This window comes from Chionomys nivalis, chromosome 26 (genome assembly GCF_950005125.1).
Source record: "Chionomys nivalis chromosome 26, mChiNiv1.1, whole genome shotgun sequence".
Taxonomy (NCBI): Eukaryota; Metazoa; Chordata; class Mammalia; order Rodentia; family Cricetidae; genus Chionomys; species Chionomys nivalis.
The window spans coordinates 14,986,875-15,007,574 of record NC_080111.1 but is presented as its reverse complement, the minus strand read 5'-3'; the positions used below and the strand labels follow the sequence as shown (position 1 = coordinate 15,007,574).

General features: G+C 46.7%; 1 protein-coding gene across 1 annotated transcript; it reads left to right on the top strand.

The window, feature by feature from the left end:
* Positions 1-1,985: 1,985 nt before the first annotated feature.
* Positions 1,986-20,448, top strand: Myl12b (myosin light chain 12B). Its single transcript, XM_057758739.1, has 4 exons — positions 1,986-2,138; positions 16,139-16,337; positions 18,787-18,948; positions 19,955-20,448. The coding sequence occupies exons 2-4, from the start codon at positions 16,154-16,156 to the stop codon at positions 20,125-20,127; spliced, it is 519 nt and encodes a 172-aa protein (XP_057614722.1). The 5' UTR covers positions 1,986-2,138; positions 16,139-16,153; the 3' UTR covers positions 20,128-20,448.
* Positions 20,449-20,700: the final 252 nt, after the last annotated feature.

Sequence of the window (20,700 nt, the reverse complement as noted above, 5' to 3'; positions counted from 1 at the left end):
GCAGAAACCACAATGAAACAGTATAGTGAACAATGCTGACGTTTAGGGCTCTGGCAGACCTGCAGTTTCAAGTCCCAGTTCTGCTACACCAGGGATTTACAGGCGTTAGCAAGCTATTTAACCTTTGTTGACCTCTTTATCCACTTCTAAAATAAATCAATGCTGTTCCTAATTGAATTTTATGATTAAAAGCAACATGGATCTAGAGCTGAGTGTGGTTGAATAAACCCCACTCATTACCCAAGTAGATTTGTGGTCGGGCTGTTCTTAAATGCCAGCTTCCTCATCGGAAACAGGAAGGCTTCCTTCGAAGTTTGCTACAAAAATTAGAAGCTTGAAAACGAAGGTTCTGCATGCAGCAAATATGCAAATTGTAATTTTTCTTATTTTGCTCACTAGCGGGTTCCTGAGAAGAAATCCGGAAGGGAAGCCAAGGCTCAAAGGGCCTATTCTTAACGATGAGTCTTTTATAGAGGGGTAAAGGCTGGCCTTTGTACCACCTCTCAGCCTCTGCCTGATCCACCCCTTCAGCCTCACTCCCTGCTTTTTTGAGAGGGGGTCTTGCTGTGTTAAGTTTGCCTTGAGCTCAAGATCCCCCTGCCTGCATCTCTGCTACTGGAGTGCCAGGATTAAAGGCCTGTGCCACCACAGCCTGCCTGTCAACTGGTCTTACATCGTGTAGGAAGTATTAATAAACTGGAAGAGTTCTGTGACAAACTCTTAAGATTTTATAAGAAACCTAATTATTTAAACAATGACTTAAGGACAGACGGCATTGAAGTGCAAAGAATACTCAGGATTAGACATAGCATCAGCATTACCTCATGCCTATATAAAATGGAAATTATTATCCATCTCTCTCTGACCTATTCAATACCAGCGCCAGATTTTCTTGCAGAGTTAAAGCCACCTTCGGTTTATTTGGAGGATTTTATTTTACATCTTATATGTGTATTTTGCTTGCCGAGGGAGTGAGTTGCTCATTCCCTGCTGCCGGCATGTGGATGGTTTGCAGGAGTTGGTTCTCTTTGTGGGTCCTGAGACTCTAACTCAGGTAGTCAGACTTGGTGGCAGGCACCTTCACCTGCTGAACCATCTCGCTGGCCCCTACCTTTTTTGCTGTTGTTGTAAGTGCTGCTCGGTGCTGGACACAACGGTGTCCCTACCTTCTAGGAATTTCTGATCAGACTTCTAGAATATGTAAACTCCAGAGGAAAGGCCTTTTTTTTTAAAATTGTCTCCCCAGCGCCTGGCACATATTTAGGGGGAAAAAGTGCTTAATCAATTACTAGATTGACTATCCTTCATTATTTCAAAATAGTGCTACTCACCTAGATTATCCCAGAATGGGGGGGGGGGGGTTTAAAAAAAAAACTATCCTCAAAACTACACCATGCATAGTATCTAGAACAAATCCTGCGCAGTGCGTACTCTTAATTCTATCCTTTCTTCAAGAATAATTCAAAATTGACTGAGCCCTGATAATCTGCAAGTTGGAGCTGGGGAGAAAGTAGAGGACACTGGCTGGAGAGCGATTTCAAATCTGCGAAGGCGGCTCTGGAGCTCACGGGGGAGTGCTCAGCCTCCGCCCTCTTCCGTGTTACATTCCTTCTCCAGAACTGTTTATCTAAAGTTCAGTTCAACCGGGCCAACCGCCCTTTGCTAAACCAAGCAACCTCGGACTGGCCGCTACGGGCGCCAGGGGACCCCAAAACCAGGGCGGATCGCGGCCCACCCGGGTCAAATTCCAGCGCTGGCGCTCCGCCCTCGGCCGAGGAATGCGGAAGGACCGGGGGACCGGCACGGGAAGCAGGGGAGGCTGGCGGGTCGCGGGCGACTGCGGCAGGGGGATGCAGTGCAGGTGATTTGGGGAATCCGTACTCGTGGCCATCTAGGCTCAGTTCGTCGGGCCGCGCAGCCAGGCTAGTCGCCGCCGCTGACCCCCGGACCCCCGGGCCCCCGGTCCAGCGACACGCTAGCCGCACACCCCCCCGGCCGCGGTTGGTCGCGCCCAGCTCGCTGCCGCTCCTTCCGCCCCGCCCCCTGGCCGGAAGTGCGGCGCCGCCACGGTTCCTCCGCAGCCCTCCGCCGGTCGCAGTAGCCGTTCGGGTCGTCTCGTGCGTGTGTCCTCGGATCTGGTGAGTGGCTCGCGGCACCCCCACCCCGCGTCGGTCCCTCTCGCTGCGCCACCGCTTCTGGAGCCTCCGGGCGGCGGGACCGCCAGGCTGGCGGAGAGGAGGCGGCTCAGGATGAGGCCCTGCCGCAGGTCCTGGGCTGGCGAACCTTGCCCGAGGCCCTGCGTCGCCTGGATGCCTGACACCTGGTACCCGGCTGCCTGCACCTGCCGCGGCCGCAGGCTTCAGGTCCTAGCGGTGTGTCGGCGCCATCTATGCGCATCCGTTCTAGACGCTTTGGGGGAGGAGAAGCCCGCTGGTGCACCACAGTTCCTGCCTAAGGAAGCCTGGCACCGGTCCTGGAGTTCGTGGTTAGCAAAGGCTAAAACGAACCGCTCTCCATCCATTCTTACTGTACCTGGCGTCTTGCAGAGATTTAGTTCATCTGAGAAAAGGACAACTCAAAAAAAGGCTGTAAAGAATTGAGAACTTACTAAGCAAAGGCTCCAAGAGGAAGAACTGGGTGGTTTTGGCTAGATGTCTTGGAGGAAGTAACAAAAGCAAAAAAAAAAAAAAAAAAAAAAAAAAAAGAAAGAAAGAAAGAAAAAAGAAAGGTGGGCATCGTACCATATGTTCAGGAAGCACGAGAGACCAGCCCCTGAGTGGAGCAAAACAATAATGGACCAGAGCTGGGAATGAGAAAGATAGGGTGGGGCAGAGCTCTTGTATACAAGGTCCCGGGCCTGGACCCTGTAAAATAAAATAAAGTAGTTAGCTAAGTTAGGCCTTTTTATAGGTGTGTTGAAAACTTACAGAGAAATGAAAAATTATGTAAGGGACCTTAGGGAGTCACTCTATAAGGAAATAACACGATGAAAGGGTCTTTAGGGGATCAGGTTAACAGCTTTTCGTTAAAGATGACTTTGCTGTACTGTAGTCCTGCGTGTTGGAGAAAAATCACAGCATTTTCTAATTCGGTAGACCCCTACAGACTATCTCCTGATACCGTTTTTAGTTTACAGTTACGGAAAGTGGTGAGGTAATTTGCCTGGGATCAATTGAGAAATTCATACGATGCCACCAATGCCCTCTGTACACTCTCACCGAACACAGACACACACACAGGTGCCTGATCACCCTTCTGAGTGCACAGCTTTAAGTTTGTTTCCGCTGTGTTAAATAAAATAAATTCTATGATGGCCGCCTCCGTACTTGTTTATGCTTTAGTGAGACTGAGTTTACTGAACTTTGGTCTCTGAAGGACAGATTCCCCAGGTGATGGTGGTTAAACTTGGGAAAGCCAAGGATGGGGCCAGTGTCCCCATTTTCCCAAGGTTAAAAAATACCATCTGTCTAAGGAGGAGTTTTATTATACCCTCATCATCAGCATCTTTGGGCTCTGGCTAGTTCTACAAGGCAGGCAAAGCAAATCCCCTTCTACCTCTGAAGGGTGAGCCCTGAGGCCTCCGTGACTGGCAAGGGAATGAAAAAGACAGCAAGCTTGTAGGGGGTGGGAGTGGGTGCAGGTTGGCATTTTTAGAGGAAGTAAACTGGCTTGAAAAACAGGATATCCAAAGCCGGGCGGTGGTGGCGCACACCTTTAATCCCAGCACTCGGGAGGCAGAGGCAGGCGGATCTCTGGGAGTTCGAGGCCAGCCTGGTCTACAAGAGCTAGTTCCAGGCCAGGCTCCAAAGCTACAGAGAAACCCTGTCTCGAAAAACCAAAAAAAAAAAACAGGATATCCAGGACAGCTCCTTTGGACTGTGAGTGTGGTGTGAACTCTAGACGTTTTTCCAGACTTGGGGAGGTAGCCCTAGCTACTCCATTGTTTCTGCTTCCCATGCTCTTCGGACTGTGGAAGCGAGAGAGGGAAGAGAAGGGAAGCAGAGACCTAAAGGCGCTTCTTTGATTCAGAGTATTAGCATGGCGAGCAGCATACTTGATGTCACCATTTTTTTGAACCCCAAAGTACACGTTAGCCTTGCTGGTCCCCTCACCTAGAGTTTTCAAGGCGGGTATGTTGCAGCTGCTGCTAAGGACACGAGGGGTGGCTGGATTCCCTAGGTATGCTTTCTGCCACTTTGTAGCTTTTATCTGGGAAACAGCGATCCTAATAAGCCTGCATTATAAGCTGTGTGTTAAATAGTCAATGCTTGTGACTTGCTTACTCCGGTGCCTGCTACACCCGTAGCTTGTCCTTTGCTAATATTCCTTCCAAGTATTGAGCACGGGGGTAACCAGTTGGTGGAGTTTGTGAGGAAGCTCTGGAAAATGAGCCTGGCTAAGTGTGTGCCGACTTAGAAAAAAGCCTTACTTTAGGAGTGCTCACTCAGCTCTAACACCTGCCCTACCGTGAACATTTGTGTATGCAATTTGTTTTTGATGGAAAGAAGTTAGTTATGTGTATGTTCTTGCTTACCTGTTTGGCACCTGCCATGTGCAAGGCAGTCTTCTAGACTCTATAATCCAAGAGGAAAGACAAAAGGCTGTAAAAAGCCTTTGTAAGTAAAAACTTAAGAATATTTGTAAGTAGTAATTTTCAATGTAATTCTACTAGTTAGTAGAAAACAATAAAGGACTGAGTGTGTAGCACTTGCCAGATATGTTGGAGGTCCTGGTTTGATCCCACACACTCAAAAATGTTTTTTAAAAGAAGAGGAGGAAGGCCATTCATAAACTCAACACAGTGGGCCAGTCTCAAAAATATTACATTGAAAGGCTGGCCTGGGGAGATGGCTCAGCAGTTAAGAGCACTAGCTGCTTTTCCAGGACCCGGGGTTCAATTCCCAGCACCCACAACTGTGGCAACTCACAACTGTCTGTAATTCCAGTTCCAACGAATCTGGCATCCTAACACAGACATTCATGCAGGCAAAACACCAATGCACATAAAATTTTTAAAAGTGAATAAATCTTAAAAAAAAGGAACAAAAAAAAGAAACCAGGCCTACACACGTATATACATTTGCTTTTTGGTTTAAAAGACACTCAGACAAGAGTAGATCAAGTTAAGACGGTCTCTGATAACCTCTGTCGTAGCCCCTGGAAGCCGAGGCAGGAGGTCCTGAACTTCAGTCAGCCTGGGCAGTGTAGAAAAACTTGTCTCAGAAAAGAAATCCAAACAAGATTTGCCTGGGTAGTGACTTCCGGGAAACTTTCTGGAGTGATGTTTAACATTTGTAACTGACGTGGGTTATTACATGGGCGTACACAGTTACAAAAGTGGTCAGATTTGCGCACTTTAGAAATGAACACCTGTAAGGAAGGAAGAAGAGAGGGCGCTGTGGTGTATGTGCCTGCTGTTAGATGTAAAAGCTGTGTTTGACTCTTTAAAAGAAAGATAATTATGGAGCTTAAAAACCTATGTATGTAGCATAAGAACAATTATGTGTCATTAAGTACATTAGGTTAATTTTGTAAAGCATCTTAATTTGACTGTATACTGAATTCTCTTTCTGATTGCTGCTTTCAAACTGTTGTTCTTGTGTCTAGTCATGTGATCCTCAGAACAACAGTAGCTCATCAAGGGAAGCCCTGTGAAATTTCTAGATTCCGACCGACCTTGGGAAAGATGAAACTGAATGTGAAAAGATCAGAGTTGAACCCTGGAGCCGCTCTGCTCTTCCACTGTGCTGTTCCGCTCTGCTTTTCCGCTCTGCTGTTCTGCTCGGTTTCTCCTGCTGCGACTTGCGCACACTTGTCCTTGCTAACCAGACTCACAACCCCACCTTGGGCAGCTGCCATCCTAGTGTAGTTGGGCTAGAACGAGAAGTCTCCGTGAAGATTTATGTTTAGTTATGTGTGTGCATGTAAAAGACTGAGTACTGATCCCAGAGGCCAGAGGCAGTGGATCCCCTGGAGCTGGGGTCTTCTCTGAGCAGCTTGCACTCTTGATGACTCCAGCCCCTAAAATTTGAACCCTTTATGATTCCTTTGCCCACAAAGCCAGTTTCCCCCCTTTTCTCACTGATTGACTCACACTGAGTGATAACTTTTAGTTTTCAATTTTATGGTTTGTGTTGTTTGATTCGGTTTTTTAGACAGAACCTCATTCTGTAACCAGGCTGGCTTGGGGCTCATTGTGTAGCTCAGGCTAGCCTCGAACTTGTGGCAGTCCTCTTGCCTTGGCTGGAGAGTGCTGGGAGGAAAGACGTGAAGCCCCACGCCCAGCTTGAGTGGAGCCTCTGTGATACACGCTTCTCAGCCAGCCTTTAAGCACATTTAAGGTTGGAACTTTGAAGAAAGCTGCAATTAGAAAGCAAGAAAAACCTGCAAAGCAGTAGAGGCATAGGAAATAGGATGGTGGTGGCAGGGAAAGAGGCTTGTGTTCGAGAGAACCTACCGAACTGGGGGAAATTCTGTCACAGTCACATTTTCTTAACCAGAAATAGAAAATTCCCTAGTCACCTGACTGATCCATTTGAACTTTCTAGAATTCTGTGACTCTAATCTCAAAACGAAGATGTTTCCTCGTCTTACTATTAAAGAAATCACGTAACAGTGGCATTGCTGCTTATCTGTTAATATATAACCAATTGCTCAATTTTGTTTTGAGTACCTGTAAGGCAATACGGGGGGGGGGGGTTGGTTGTTTGTTTGTTTGTTTTTTGTTTGGGATTTTTGGGTTTTTTTTGAGACAGGGTCTTTATAACCCTGTCTGTCCTGGAACTTAACTACTTTGTAGACCAGGTTGACCTTGAATTTAAAGAGATCTGCCTGCCTCTGTCCAGAGTATTAGGATTGGATGGGTGTGTCATCATACCTAGCTAATAAATTCCAGTTTTTAAAAGCCCAAAATCTCCAAACACTTTAGTCTTGTGAGGTTGTCCTTATCTGAAGGAGGATTGTCTTCTTTAGTAGGTTGACTCAGACGGCTGGCCAGTTGCTTCTGGCTGTTGATTGGAGGCCTAGCTCCCCACTTCCTGGTGCAAGCATCTACGTACTTACTCAACAGAGCGAGCAGGGGGTGCAGTGTCTCTCGGGACAGTCAACCACCGTCATTTCATAACGCTCTGTGTTTACATTGGTCACTTCACGGTGACAGCTGTTGAGTCTAACTACCCCCTTGGCAAGGGAGGGAAGGAAGTTCGGTGCCGTTGGGATCCATGCAGGTAGCATGAACATGGGGGTGGGGTTAGCGCGTAGGGAGGGGGTCTAGTCTAGTTGTTCATTCTGCAGTTGTTCAAGATGTTTGAAATTCGGTTTCTAAGTAAAGCTAAATTTTGAAGAGACATTTTAAAGGCCATCTTGGAGGGTACTAACCAAACCTTCCTACAGACTGCATGTAATTTGCTGGCTGCCAGTTATTGGATATGTGTATATGTGTGCCCATGCATGTGCAGGCCAGAGGACAATCTCTGGTGTCATTTCTCAGGTGTGTTCACCTTCATTTTAAGACGTCATCGACCACTGGCCTACATGCATCACCAGATTCGGATTCTAGGCTCAAACTCAAGTCGTCATGCTCAAAGGCTAAGCACCAACTGAGCCATCTTCCTAGCTAGCTCATGAGTCACCTCTTAGATGGATGAGGAAAATGGGGTCTGGGATGGCTAGACTAGCCAAAGGTCAAACAGCTGCTCATGTCAGAACTGGAGTTAGAATCTAGGCCTCCGCATCTCCATTTTCCCATAATGACCATCAACTTTGGTTTTGTTTTTTTTTTTTTTTTTTTTTGGTTTTTCAAGACAGGGTTTCTCTGTGGCTTTGGAGCCTGTCCTGGAACTAGCTCTTGTAGACCAGGCTGGTCTCGAACTCACAGAGATTCACCTGCCTCTGCCTCCCAAGTGCTGGGGACCATCAACTTTGAAAAGCCAGGGGAGACTGGACATTTATACGGCCAGCGTGGGCTAAGTGGTTTCAGCCTTAGCTGAACATTGGAAACACATAGTGCATTTCTTAAATTTTTATTTATTATCTCATGATTATGTGTGTTTTGCCTGCATGTATATCTGTGCACCGTGTGCATGCCTGATACCTCTGGAGGTCAGAAGTGGGTGTCAGATCCCCAGGGACTAGAGTCACAGATGGTTCTGAGCCTCCACGTAAGTGCTAGGAATCAAATCCTGGTCCTCTGCGAGTACTCCAGCCAGTGAACCAGCTCTCCAACTCCTACTTGGTGCATTTAAATTCTTGGCCTCCACGCCAACATTCCCCTTCTGATTGGCTTGACGAAGACCTAGGCATCGTTTTTATAAACTTCATAGATGACTGATACATGACCAGCTGCTGGGAGAGCGGTGTTTATTGGCCATATGGTGATAACAGAGACTTGGGAAAAAGCATCAAAGGGAGGTTGGAAGCCATAGGCAGCATGTGCTCTGAGCATCTTTCCAAGCCTGGGGAAGCCTTACAGGCAGAATGAAACTCACCGAGTTCTGCTTGTTACGTTCCCTTGCTCTGACTTGGATATCAGACATTTGCATCACTTGCGACACCGGCTTCCTGCACCCCAGCCTGTGGTGTGACTTGAGAGCACAAACACTGCTTAGTTCACTACATTAGGAGTGTAGAGAAGTAGTAAGATGTTTGAAGAGAAAATGGGTCTTGTTTTTATTAAAGGTGGTAATTTACATTCTGGGCAATGTTTTCTGTGAATAGTCTCATCTGTAACTGTAGTCTAAGGGTAGAGTGTTGGGTTAGGTGGGCCCCCGCCATATGCACACACAACACACACACCACTTTGATAATTGAGCATAAAGGTTTCTCTGTTAAATCACGGCTAATGGAAGATACTGCTGGCCGGGTGGTGGTGGTGGCACAAGCCATTAATCCTAGCAGAGGTAGGCGGATCTCTGTGAGTTCGAGGCCAGACAAGAGCTAGTTCAAAGCTACAGAGAAATCCCGTCTTGAAAAAAACCAAAACAAAACAAAAAGATATTGGCACTTATTAACCCAGTCTGAGCTGCTACACCACATACCCCGGGGTTTCCCTTACATCTGTTGGTCGCTCACCGTGCAGTCCTGCTGTCCATGTAGTTTCTCTACTCTAATTTGGATTTATATGAAAATTCTGCTCTTCTGTGAGCCAAATGTAGAGGAGAATCGCTGCTCAGAAGCCCACGTTTGTCTCCGTGGGCAACTTCGAAAGGTTTTAAATGAGTTAGAATAGCCAGGAGAGATTAGCATGACATAGAGAGTGTGGGTTTGAGCACAGCTGACCTGGGGGTCATTTAATGTCTGGTCTTCAGTTACATCATTGGAAAGGCAGACAGTTTTGTTCAATTCAGGGCGTCTTGAACGTTATCCACTTGTGACTCCTCTTCTCCTGAAAAAAAAAGTGTGTGTGTGTGTACGCACGTGTGTAAAATACATATACATGGGGCTGAAGAATTGTCTCAATGCGTGACGGCTGTTTCTGCCAAGCCTGGCAGCCTGTGTTTGATCCCAGAAGCCAAGCCCATGTGGTGAGAGTAAACCGGCTTTCAAACATTGTCAGCTGACATCCGTTCATATGTTGGCACACACAAATTTAAAAAAATGTTTAAAAAAAAAAATCCATGGTAGTGCATGCTTTTGATGCCCGCACTGGAGAGGCAGGACCAGGAATGCGAGGTCGGTCTGTCTCAAGCTGAAAATAAGTCTATGTGAATGAGGAAGATGGGGCTCTCCATGGTGACAGAGAAGTGAGGAAGATGAGCACATCTGAGAACTATTTGAGAGACGGGAGGGATTTGTGGAGGATGACTTGGCTTCCTGGCAGGGTGAGTGGGTGGACCGAGAAGTCTGAAAGCTGGGAAAGTTGAGGGGGAGGATAATGGATTCAGTTTTCTGCTTCTTGGTTTTGCGGTGTCTGTGGGATGGCCGAATGGGCGTGATTCTTAGGCAGTCGGATGTGAATCTAAAGCACAAAGGTGGAGCACAAGCCTGGAGGTGTAGGCCTGGAAGCCAGAACAGTGAGAGTCGATGAGATCATCCAAGGAGAGAGCTTTAAGCCATGGAGGGGAATTTTGATGCAACCGAGAGGCAGAGACTGGCTTGTAGGTTATAAAAATATTCTTCATAAGAGCCAGGTGTGATGGTACGTGCCATAATTCCAGCACTGGAGAGCCAGAAGGAGAAACCCTATCAGCCTTGGATGCATGGTGAACCCTTGTCAGAAACGGCAGGGCATGAGAAACCTGGATGTCAAGTGAGTGAGGGTGAAAGAAGAAGAAAATGCAGAGGGCCAGTCTTGGAGGGAGGACCGGAGCCACACGCGTGGGGGCCGCAGTCCCCAGCCCAGCCCGAACAGCGGCAAGTACAGGAAAAGGGCCTGGAAGCCTTCCCGAGTTTGTTGCCTTGAAGCGGCTGCTGTGGCAGAGATGGATGCCAGCTTTCTGTGGGCTGGAGAGCGAGTGGAGGTGAGGAAGCAGAGGTGCTTATCTCAGAAAGCAAGAGGAAGGGCTGTTTTCTTCTGGGCCTCCTCTTCAGACTGTCGGTTTTGATACCTTTGCTCACTTTTCAACTGATGTGTGTTTAGTTTTTATAGGTGCCATATAGTTATATGAAGTATATTTTATTTTTGTGCTTCAGGGGATTGAGCCCAGTACCTTGAACAGCTAGATAATTACTCTCACTGAATTATGTCCCCAGCCCTAAAATATCTAAAACTCCCAGCACTTAGGATCATAAATTCAAGGCCAGCCAGGGCTATAAACATAGTAAGACTCTAAAGAATGTATGTGGAGGGAGAGGTGTGAGAGAGTATGTATGTATGTATGTATGTATGTATGTATGTATGTATGTATGTATGTATAACAAAGTTGGGTTGCTGGTGGTGGTTTGAGACAGGATCTCACCATGCTGGGCTCAAAGTTGGGTTTCTTAACAAACAGTTTTAGGACTGGGTAATGACTCGGTAAAGTGCTTGGTCATGGTTCAGGTCCCACATAAATGGCGGACACATAAGTGCACCTAAGATCCCAGTGCTGGGGAGGTACGGTGGCAGGGATCCCTGGAGCTCCTTGGCTAGTCAGTGAGCTCTCCATGCATAGTGACACCCACCATCGGCCTCCGACTTCCACACACATCCGTGCGTGTGCACAGACACTTTAAATAGAGATTTAAACACAAGCATTAAGGAAGGAGTGCTTAGGAAAAAGACAGTACATACCCAAGACGTAAGAGAGTTGTGGCAAAACCAAACTTGTGAAGAGCTCAGATGCTTCCCCAGTCCCCTGCTTGCTCTGTAGCACATTCTGTAACCCGTCAGCCTCCCCTCCTCCCCTCCTCCCCTCCTCCCCTCCTCCCCTCCTCCCCTCCTCCCCCTGCCCCTCCCTTCATTTGGGGGTCAGACTGGCTGCCGTCCCAGCTGAGACTGTACTGCTGCCCCCACCAGTTCTTTTTAATCAAGCTCCTTAAGCTGATCCTTGCGTTTAGTTCTACCTTCTTGAAGAACCCTAATTAGGCCTCAAAAATGTTTAGCGTAGGATATTTGAGTTAGATGTTACTCGTTAGTGAGTTTGCATAAATGATCAGCTGGTAGAACTTATCTGTGCCTTCAGACTACTAATATCTACTAAATCTTGAAATAAGATTTTATACTTTTTGAAGTTTCTGCACCCTGATAAGCTCCGCGATTACAGTCAGTAATCCAAATTAGACAAAATCAGACCGAATTAGAAAAAGCCCAGGTTTAATGGATACAAACAGTCTTGGGTGGCTTTCCAGAAAGAAGACTGAAAAGGAAGACTGAAAACCACGTTTGTTCTCTAGGGGGTAGTTTAAACACCCTGCTGTAGTGGTCTTGAGCATCTCTGGGGAGGGGTTATTATTGATGGGCTTTCTCGGGGGTGGAGTCTGAACTGAGGCTCAGGGTGGCGCCTCCATCCAAACATTCTAGACTCTTTGGGTATATGGATGCCAGGGCCTGGAGTGAAGCCTTCACTCAAACACTTTTCACTTGAGAAAAACTTGGGTCTAACAATTTTGGGATGTAAAGCATCAAGGGGTGGCCCACTGGGAGAACATATTATAATATGCATGAGAACCTGGGCTTATACCTGTGCTGCCTGATTTTAGTTTAATCTGAGAGAGGAAGGAAGCCTCCACAAGATTGGGAAATAGGCAAACCTGCAGCATTTTCTTAGTGGTTGATGGGGAGGGCCCATTCCACTTTGGGTGGTGCCATCCCTTGTAGTTTTTTTGTTGGCTTAGTGACTGAATATAATACTATTGATATTTTAATTATTGTCTGGGGGGGGCACTGTCCCCTGTCCCATCGTGCCGCCCCCCCCCCCCATCAATGCTCCACCCACCACTCAGGCTGCAGCCTAGAAGGCATTCTGGTTAGGCTGTGTAGGTTTAAGCTAAGTCTATTGTTCTATTTACCAATGAAGACTTGGAAAGTCAGATGTGGGGAGTGAAAATCTGCTAGGTCACAGAAGCTGAGAAGCAACCAGCTGGCCTTGACCAGAGACACCACAAAAGACAAGCCTCTTCACTCATCCCAAAACCAAAAAAAGCGCCAGACTCTTAGTCCCCCCCTCTTTCCTTCATTTTAGTCTTCTCTGTCGAAATTCCTGGCTTCTCTGTGGCTGATTTCTGTCAGGTAGTTGCTGGCTCTGTCCCGGATTCAAGGTACTTTTATTAACAGTCTGAGTGTCACGGTGTGATCTAATATTCCACATTCATCCCTGGGCTTCTATCAGAAAGTTGTCCTGGGTTCTGTAAGAAAGCAGGGCAAGCAAGCCAGTGGGCAGCATCCCTCAATGGTCTCTGCCTCAGCTCCTGCTCTCTGTGAGTGCCCGCCTTTAGCTCCCCTCAGTATGCTGTGTAAGCCAAATAAAACCTTTCCTCCCCAACTTGCTTTTGGCCCTGATGTTTTATCATCAAAATTGTAATCAACAAGGCTGCCGTCAGTGCCACCGCCGCAGCAGCCAGCAAAATAAAGAAAATAAAAGGAAGGGAGTGACCAATAGTGAGCACGTTCTGTCTGTTCTTCGTGTAACTTTCCATATAACTGCAGTCAGGTATCAAACCAAGTCACGGGGAGGAGAAGAAGATGATGTTGAGAGTCAGCACCATGAAGCTGGAGTACTTAAGAGCTGAGCTAACCCAAACATCGGTACACTGGGAGCATGTTTCAGGTTGATGGCAGAGAAACACAGTCTGAAGAGAAAGTCCGAAGCCCGAGTTCCTTTGTAGACAGCTAACATGGCTGGAGTGCGGCTTGGTTTCTATCAGCTTGACACAAACCAGGACCCAGTGTGGACCATAGTCCAGTCTGTGAAGTGTTGGGAGGCCCAGCTCCCTGTGGGTGGTCCCGGGTTGTATAAGAAAGCAGACTGAGCCAGTTAGGAGGAGGAAGCCAGTAAGCAGCACTCCTGCATGGTCTGGGCTTGAGTTCCTGCCCTGACTTCCCGTTCTTCCCTAAGTTGCTGTGTTTGTGGTGTTTATCACAGTAGGAGCCCTGACTGAAACAGCTAGTTGTCCTCCCTCTGAAGCAGTGGCCCTGCAGACGGGGAACTCCCCTATGCTGTCCTCATTCTCACACCAGTTGTACCTTTCACTGATGGCTGTTGTTCTCCCTGCAGGGCAGCATCCGGGAGGTTTCCTCACACAGCTTCAGTTGTCTGTCCCCGTGAAGTCATGGACAGTGTCAGCTCCTAGCAGCCATGTGTCTCAGTGTGCGGAGTACTGCCAGCCAAGTAATGAGGGCTCTATTGCATAGGTATACCTAGCTCTCCACGTGTCCGACCTTGGTGTCCTGTTAGAAGTCAAGCTGATAACTTATGACCAAAAGTCTCCCATCATAACTCATAGTTAGCTCATCTGGTGTGACCTAAGATAGTAAATATCAGACAGGACTCACAGGAGCCAAGGACAAGGTGCTATGCACCTTCCTCTGAACAACCTTGAATTATTTAATACACAGGGAGTGCCTATCTCATAGGGCAGTTGTAGAGATGCAATAAAACGTTAGATCAAAGAGTTGCCATGGGCGGGTGAGAGAGCTCAGGGGGTAACAGTGCCCGCCGTGCAAGCCTGACAACTGAGGTTGCTGCTGATCCCACGGTGGAAGGAGAGAAAGCGTTCCCAAATGGCCTCGCGCTTCCACACACTCACCTGCACTTTTAGACGTACATCGTAATCACCATCATCATCATAATTGGAGCTGGAGAAATGACTCACTGGTTAAGAGCCCTGACTGCTCTTCCGGATAACCTGAACTGGATTGCGAGCACCCATACGGCAGCTCACATACGTGCTGCACCAACTACATCAGGCAGAACACCCAGGCACAGAATTTTTAAAAAATAATAATAATAAAAATAATTTTTAAAGTTGTCCTGAGGGGCCGGAGAGATGGCTTAGTGGTTAACATTACTGGCTGTTCTTCTAGAGGACCTTGGTTCAATTCTCAGGAGCACATGGAGACGGACATTGGTCTGTAACTTTCTCAGAGGACCCAGCTTCCTCTTCTGGTCTCCATGGGTGCTGCACACAAGTGCACAGACTTTACATGAAGGCAGACTGTTTGTATAAAAATAATAAAAGCTCAAAAATATTTTTTAAAAACTGGCCTGATATTTGTGAGATTTAAAGTTATGTATAGCTCTTTGTTCTTGGCTTAGATTTGAACTTTGCGCGCTGTCTAGTAATGGGGATACATTCTGAGAATCCCTTTGTTAGGCCGTCTCGTTGCTCTGCAAACACTGTAGAGTTTGCTTACACAAGGCCAGATAGAATAGCTTGCTGCAGACCTAGACTATGGGTCTATACCATTGTATATGCTGTCTGTCACATTGACCAGAACACCACTGTGCGAATATTTACACTGTTTAAAATGCAGCCAGGGCATGAGCCATGCATATAATCCCAGCACTCAAGAGACAGAAGTAGGAGGATCAGAGTTCAAGGTCATCCTCAGCTACACGTTGAGTTCAGTACCAACCTGGGCTACATGAGACCATATTTTAAAAAAATGGAAATGATCATTCTGTTTGACAGTTAAATTACTGCTGGCTGTCAGTAGTGTTGGAAGGTAACACCAACGCCATCAGTGTGGAAGGTGATGGAGCGGGAGCAGTTGATCTTAACTGATCTTTAGAATTGTCAAATGAGGGAAATGCAGGGGTAGCTTGGAAGCCTACAAGAGGAAATTGGGGTTTTTTTTTTTTGGTTTTTCGAGACAGGGTTTCTCTGTGGTTTTGGAGCCTGTACTGGAACTAGCTCTTGTAGACCAGGCTGGTCTCGAACTCACAGAGATCCGCCTGCCTCTGCCTCCCGAGTGCTGGGATAAGGAAATTGGGTTTAAAGGTGAGCACCGTATCTCTCTATCCTTGTACAGTATCTACTTAGTTCGCACTGTACACTATAATAGATACTATATTTTGATGATGAAAAATTCGGTTTCTGAAAGATTATTTCAGTGGTAGGAAAGTGGAAAGAATAAAAGTACCGGTCATGTTTGGTTGTTGTGAGGGATAAATGGGAAAATTGAACCTAGAAAGGGTAAGAGGTTTGTGTGAGGGAGCCCTTTTAATGATTTATTTATTTTTATTTTATGCACATTGGTGTTTTGCCTGCCGGCATGTCTGTGTGAGAGTGTTGGATCCCCTGGAACTACCAACAGTTGTGAACTAACATGTAGGTGGTGGGAAATGAACCCAGGTCCTCTGGAAGAACAGGCAGTGCTCTCAACTGCTGACCATCTCTCCAGTCCCTGTTATATAGTTCTATAAGTCCCAATAGATAAGAATAGAATTAGTCTTGGGAGCTGGGTGGCACCTTTAATCCCAGCACTTGGGAGGCAGAGGCAGGTGGCGCTCCAGGTTGGAGTCCAGCCTGGTCTATATAGGACAGCCAGGGCTACACCGTGAAACCCTGTTTTGGAAAACAACAAACAAAAACTTGGGGTGAGAGAAATGGCTGCGGAAGACCCAAGTCTGGTTCCTGAATTCACATGGGGGCGTGACACACACACACGACTGTTTTCAGAGAGAAAGAAGAGAAAGATACTTGTGTTCACTAACTTTAGGTGTGTGTGTGTGTGCCCCTTTTTGCTTTATGTATTAAGCATTTTTTCATTTAATTCCAGATTTAAACCACCACCATGTCGAGCAAAAAGGCCAAGACCAAGACCACCAAGAAGCGCCCTCAGCGCGCAACATCCAATGTGTTCGCCATGTTTGACCAGTCCCAGATCCAAGAGTTCAAGGAGGCCTTCAACATGATCGACCAGAACCGGGATGGCTTCATCGACAAGGAGGACCTGCATGACATGCTGGCTTCTCTAGGTAGCCTTTTGTGCCTTTTCCGTGGTGGCGATCCATCTCTGATTCATTTGTCTTGTGATTCAATTCTTGGGCCATTTGGCCTTTGAAAAGTTTTCAGGTGTGGGAGGGGCCTTTTCAGGGCTGGGCCTGGCAAGGGGGAAATCAGCTCTAGTGGGGGACCTGGCAGGTACTGTTCCTGTTAGCTAAGTGGATTGTGTCTGTGTGAGCCCGAAGGGTGTGTGTGTGCACGCGCATGCGCGAGCATGCTGGCGACTGTGCAGAAGACCAGAAGTCACATTAACAAATGCAGCTAATAATCTGCTGTGGGTGGAGGACAGGCCATGAGCAAATGAACAAAGAGGAAGCACTTCATAACCAACAATGGTTACTCGAAAATGGACCCCCGGGAAAGAGACTTCCACAGTAGTGTTTTTTATAATTGAGAGAGAGAGAGAGAGAGAGAGAGAGAGAGAGAGAGAGAGAAATTGAATTTTTTTTTTCTTCCTAAAAACCATAGAGATGGTTCAGCAGGTTAAAGGTGCATGCTGCTGAGTCTGGTGCCTTCAGTGTGAACCCCAGGATGGAGAGACCTGGCTCTTGGACATTGTCCTCTGTCCTCCACGTGTGCTCCACAGCGCTGGTACACACACATTTATATGTGCACCACCAACAGACACAAACACACACACCACGTGTGCGTGCACTTTTCTTGGTTTATTGGTTTTTGTTTTTTGTTTGTTTTGGTTTTTTGAGACAGGGTTTCTCTGTGTGGTTGTCCTGGAACTTGCTTTGTAGACCAGACCTCCTTTGCTTCCCTGGTGCTAGGATTAGGGGTGTATGCTACCACACCTGGCTACACACACACATTTTTAAAAAGATACATTTTAGATTCCTATTTTGCTCTGAGAACTCTCTTGAACCTCTGGGTTCCAGTCACCCCTACACTCCACCCCTGGAAGGCTGCAGGACAGTTGCTCTCCAAACAGGGAAGTGGGGTTGTTTTTTTGTTGCTGTTGTTGTTTGATTTTTTTGTTTTTCGAGACTGGGTTTCTCTGTAGCTTTTGGAGCCTGTCCTGGAACTCTCTGTAGATCAGGCTGGCCTCGAACTCACTTGCTCAGTGGCTCCTGTTGTACAGATGAGCTAAGTGGGTGCAGTGAGGTGGATTTGCCATGCAGTGAAATAGCTGTCCATGTGTTTCTTAGATTTCCCCCAAGTTCTAGACTGGACTGCCGTCAGCCTCTAGTTTGGTGTAGTTCTAAGATGCTCCTTTAGATCTGAAGACCCAGCCAACACGGCTCTTTTCACGTGTGTCAACTTGCTACCTTCAAGATTCTGGCTTTAGCCAGCCGTTTTCACAGCTTAAGACTAAAGGAGGTTGGGTGGGCCGGCTGGCACTAACCTCGATGTCTGGAGAGCTGGGTTTGAGTTCCCGTTCTTCCACCTTCTCCAGACCTCATAGCCAATTGGCGAACTGGTTTCAAGACCTTTCCTGTAGGGAGCTCTACAGATGCTTCCCCTCCCTGTCAGGTCTCTGGCCACTGTCCTGAGAGCTGTTCTCAGTAGGAACTGAGATCAGGACTCTTTACAAACAAGACGGTGAGCACGCCAGTTCAAGTCTGGCATGGTTGCTTATCCGTCAGCAAGCAGAAGGATGAGACAGGAGAGTCACTGAGAATCTGAGGCCAACCTGGGCTATAGATCAGATGTGCCCCCAACCCCATCCCACCCCAACAAAAAAGTAAAGCAAAAGAAGATTCCAATCAGCAGGATGTAGAAACGGCACTTGGGGCTGACCGTGCTTTCTTTAATATTGTTCAAAAGAAGTTCCCAGTCCCAAACTGACCTAATAATTTTAACCCAAATGATTAGTTTATAAATAATTTTGAAGCATACCAAATCACGTGCAGCTGTATCATAATTAGAAATATTAATGTTGATTTTTTAAATTTTTTTTTTTATTTGGTTTTTCGAGACACAGTTTCTCTGTGTAACAGTCCTGGAACTCACTTTGTAGGCCAGGCTGGCCTGGAACTCATTGAGATCCGCTTGCCTCTGCCTCCCAAGTGCTGGGATTAAAGGCGTGTGCTGCCTGTTGATTTTTTTTTTTTTTTAATAACTGGTATTAAAATAACAACCCCTGATGAACCAGTGTAGAATCAACAACATGTGATAGTGTGGTGTTCCCTGTCAAAACTTGAGACTTTGGGGGTTTTGTTTCTTAATGAAAAAGTAATAAAGAAGCTGGCAAGATGGCTCAGCACAGAAAGGAAAGGAGCTTATGTCCAAAGCCTGTGGGGTTTGGACCCTGGAACCCTTGTGGAAAGAGAGAACCAACTCCTGAAAGTTGTCTCAGGCCCCCACACATGTGACATGGCACAGAACGATAATGCGATAGACCCGCAACAGTATGGCTGGCAGCATAGGAGCAGCCAGGTGAGCCACATAGCGTGGTTATGTGTCTTCTCACAGGCAAGAATCCCACCGACGCCTACCTGGATGCCATGATGAATGAGGCCCCGGGCCCCATCAATTTCACCATGTTCCTCACCATGTTTGGAGAGAAGTTGAATGGCACCGATCCGGAAGATGTCATCAGAAACGCCTTCGCCTGCTTTGATGAGGAAGCAACAGGTAAGTACTGCTTGCATGTTTGTGGCCAGCCTCATTTTAGGGTTGATGCACCACATTTTAGGACGTTTTTAATGTGTAATTTTTTAAATTAAACAAAAAGGAAATCCTGTTGTTTTAAAATAGGAATGCACCAGAAATGGCTTTGTCGCATACCTGTTGTAGGCCATGAAACTACAGCTTACCTGTTCACCTCTGAATTTGACTTCGAGCTTCCTAGAGCAGTCGTAAGAATTCAGGGTCCATTATGTCGCCTTAGAGATGAAAACTGTTCAGAGGCCCTGGTTTCTCTAGAAGGCATAGCTCCTAGCGTGCACATTTGAAGTGTTGTCTGTCTCTGGAGTTACGTCAGGGTTTCTCTGTTTTGTCTTCATTTTCCTGCCCTTTTGGAGAAGCACGCTTTGACATGAAAGCCTTTCAGTCCCATGTTTATTCCTTTTTCCATCCCTTCTTCCTTCAGTCCTCCTTCCTTTCCTCTGCTTGGCCTCACATCTCCTGGAATCTCCCTTGCTCCTTCCTGACTTTTCTCCCTGCGCTATTGATCTGGGTGACATTGCCTTTGTTCTGGGATCCACCTCTTATTATTGTTTGACTTTTTATTTCTATACTGTGGTTTTTAAAATGATTTATTTTTCTTTTTGTGTATAAATATTTTGTGTGTGTGTACGTGTGTGTGTGTGTGCATGCCTGTTGCCAGAAGAGGGCATAAGATCCCTTGAAACTGCAGTTACAGGTTAGATTCTGAACTGCTATGTGGATGCTGGAAATCATCCCAGGTTCTCTGAAAGTGGCCTGTGCTCTTAACCACGGAGCCATCTCTCCGCTTTGAAGCTTTTAACATAATTTATATTAATGAAAATTCCAAAGCGATTGGGATGGGAAGCAGTGGTGCAGTTACGTGTGTTGTGGCTGAGTGTGTGGTAGACGACGAGTTTGTGGAAACATGGGGCTGGACTCATAACATGTCATGTACTTGGGTGTCTGTGAGTCGTCCCTTGTTGCCGTCCAGGTACCATCCAGGAGGATTACCTGAGGGAGCTGCTGACAACCATGGGCGACCGCTTCACAGACGAGGAAGTGGATGAGCTCTACAGGGAGGCCCCCATTGACAAGAAGGGCAATTTCAACTACATCGAGTTCACGCGCATCCTCAAGCACGGAGCAAAAGACAAAGACGACTGAAGAACTCCAGTGGGAGCTCCTGTCACGTGACCCTACTCACTTCCTTCTCAGCTCCTTCCCTCACCTGTAGGACCTTCTGCATGCCACTTAGTTCACAGCTTTGCCTCTTTTGTAATGTATTTATTTCAGACTTTTCTGTCATTTAGCACTTGTATAATCAGACTGGAAATGGGGACAATGCTGTAAATTGTGTTGAAAATGCCATGCGAATAAAAATCAACAATGTGAAAGCCCAGGAAAATATATCCATAGTTCTGGTTTGCTGGATTTTTTACATTTTTATATAATAAAAATGTTATTTTGAAATAAAGATTATGCTGACTCAAATGGAGTGTAAGACAAATGAGTGACAGTTTGGGGTAGCCCTTCCTTCAGGCCTCCAACTTTGTGAGATGCAGACTGTAATTTCACATCCCCGGGACAGCGCTCTTCAGAACTTCTAAATCACGTTAGCATCTTCAAGAGCTTTGCTTCTTCTAGGGGGACATCTGCTAAATGCTAGGCATAGAGTGTTGTCTTTCAGAGCAGAGTTTCCATTGCTGTGATGTCAGCGCATGTGTCGTTCTGAGAAGT

Excerpts from the sequence above, each read along its gene's own strand:
- Myl12b (XM_057758739.1), top strand. The coding sequence starts at position 16,154 with ATGTCGAGCAAAAAGGCCAAGACCAAGACCACCAAGAAGCGCCCTCAG. Across the intron at positions 16,338-18,786 it reads TGACATGCTGGCTTCTCTAG|GCAAGAATCCCACCGACGCC; the intron begins GTAGCCTTTTGT and ends GTCTTCTCACAG. Across the intron at positions 18,949-19,954 it reads CTTTGATGAGGAAGCAACAG|GTACCATCCAGGAGGATTAC; the intron begins GTAAGTACTGCT and ends GTTGCCGTCCAG.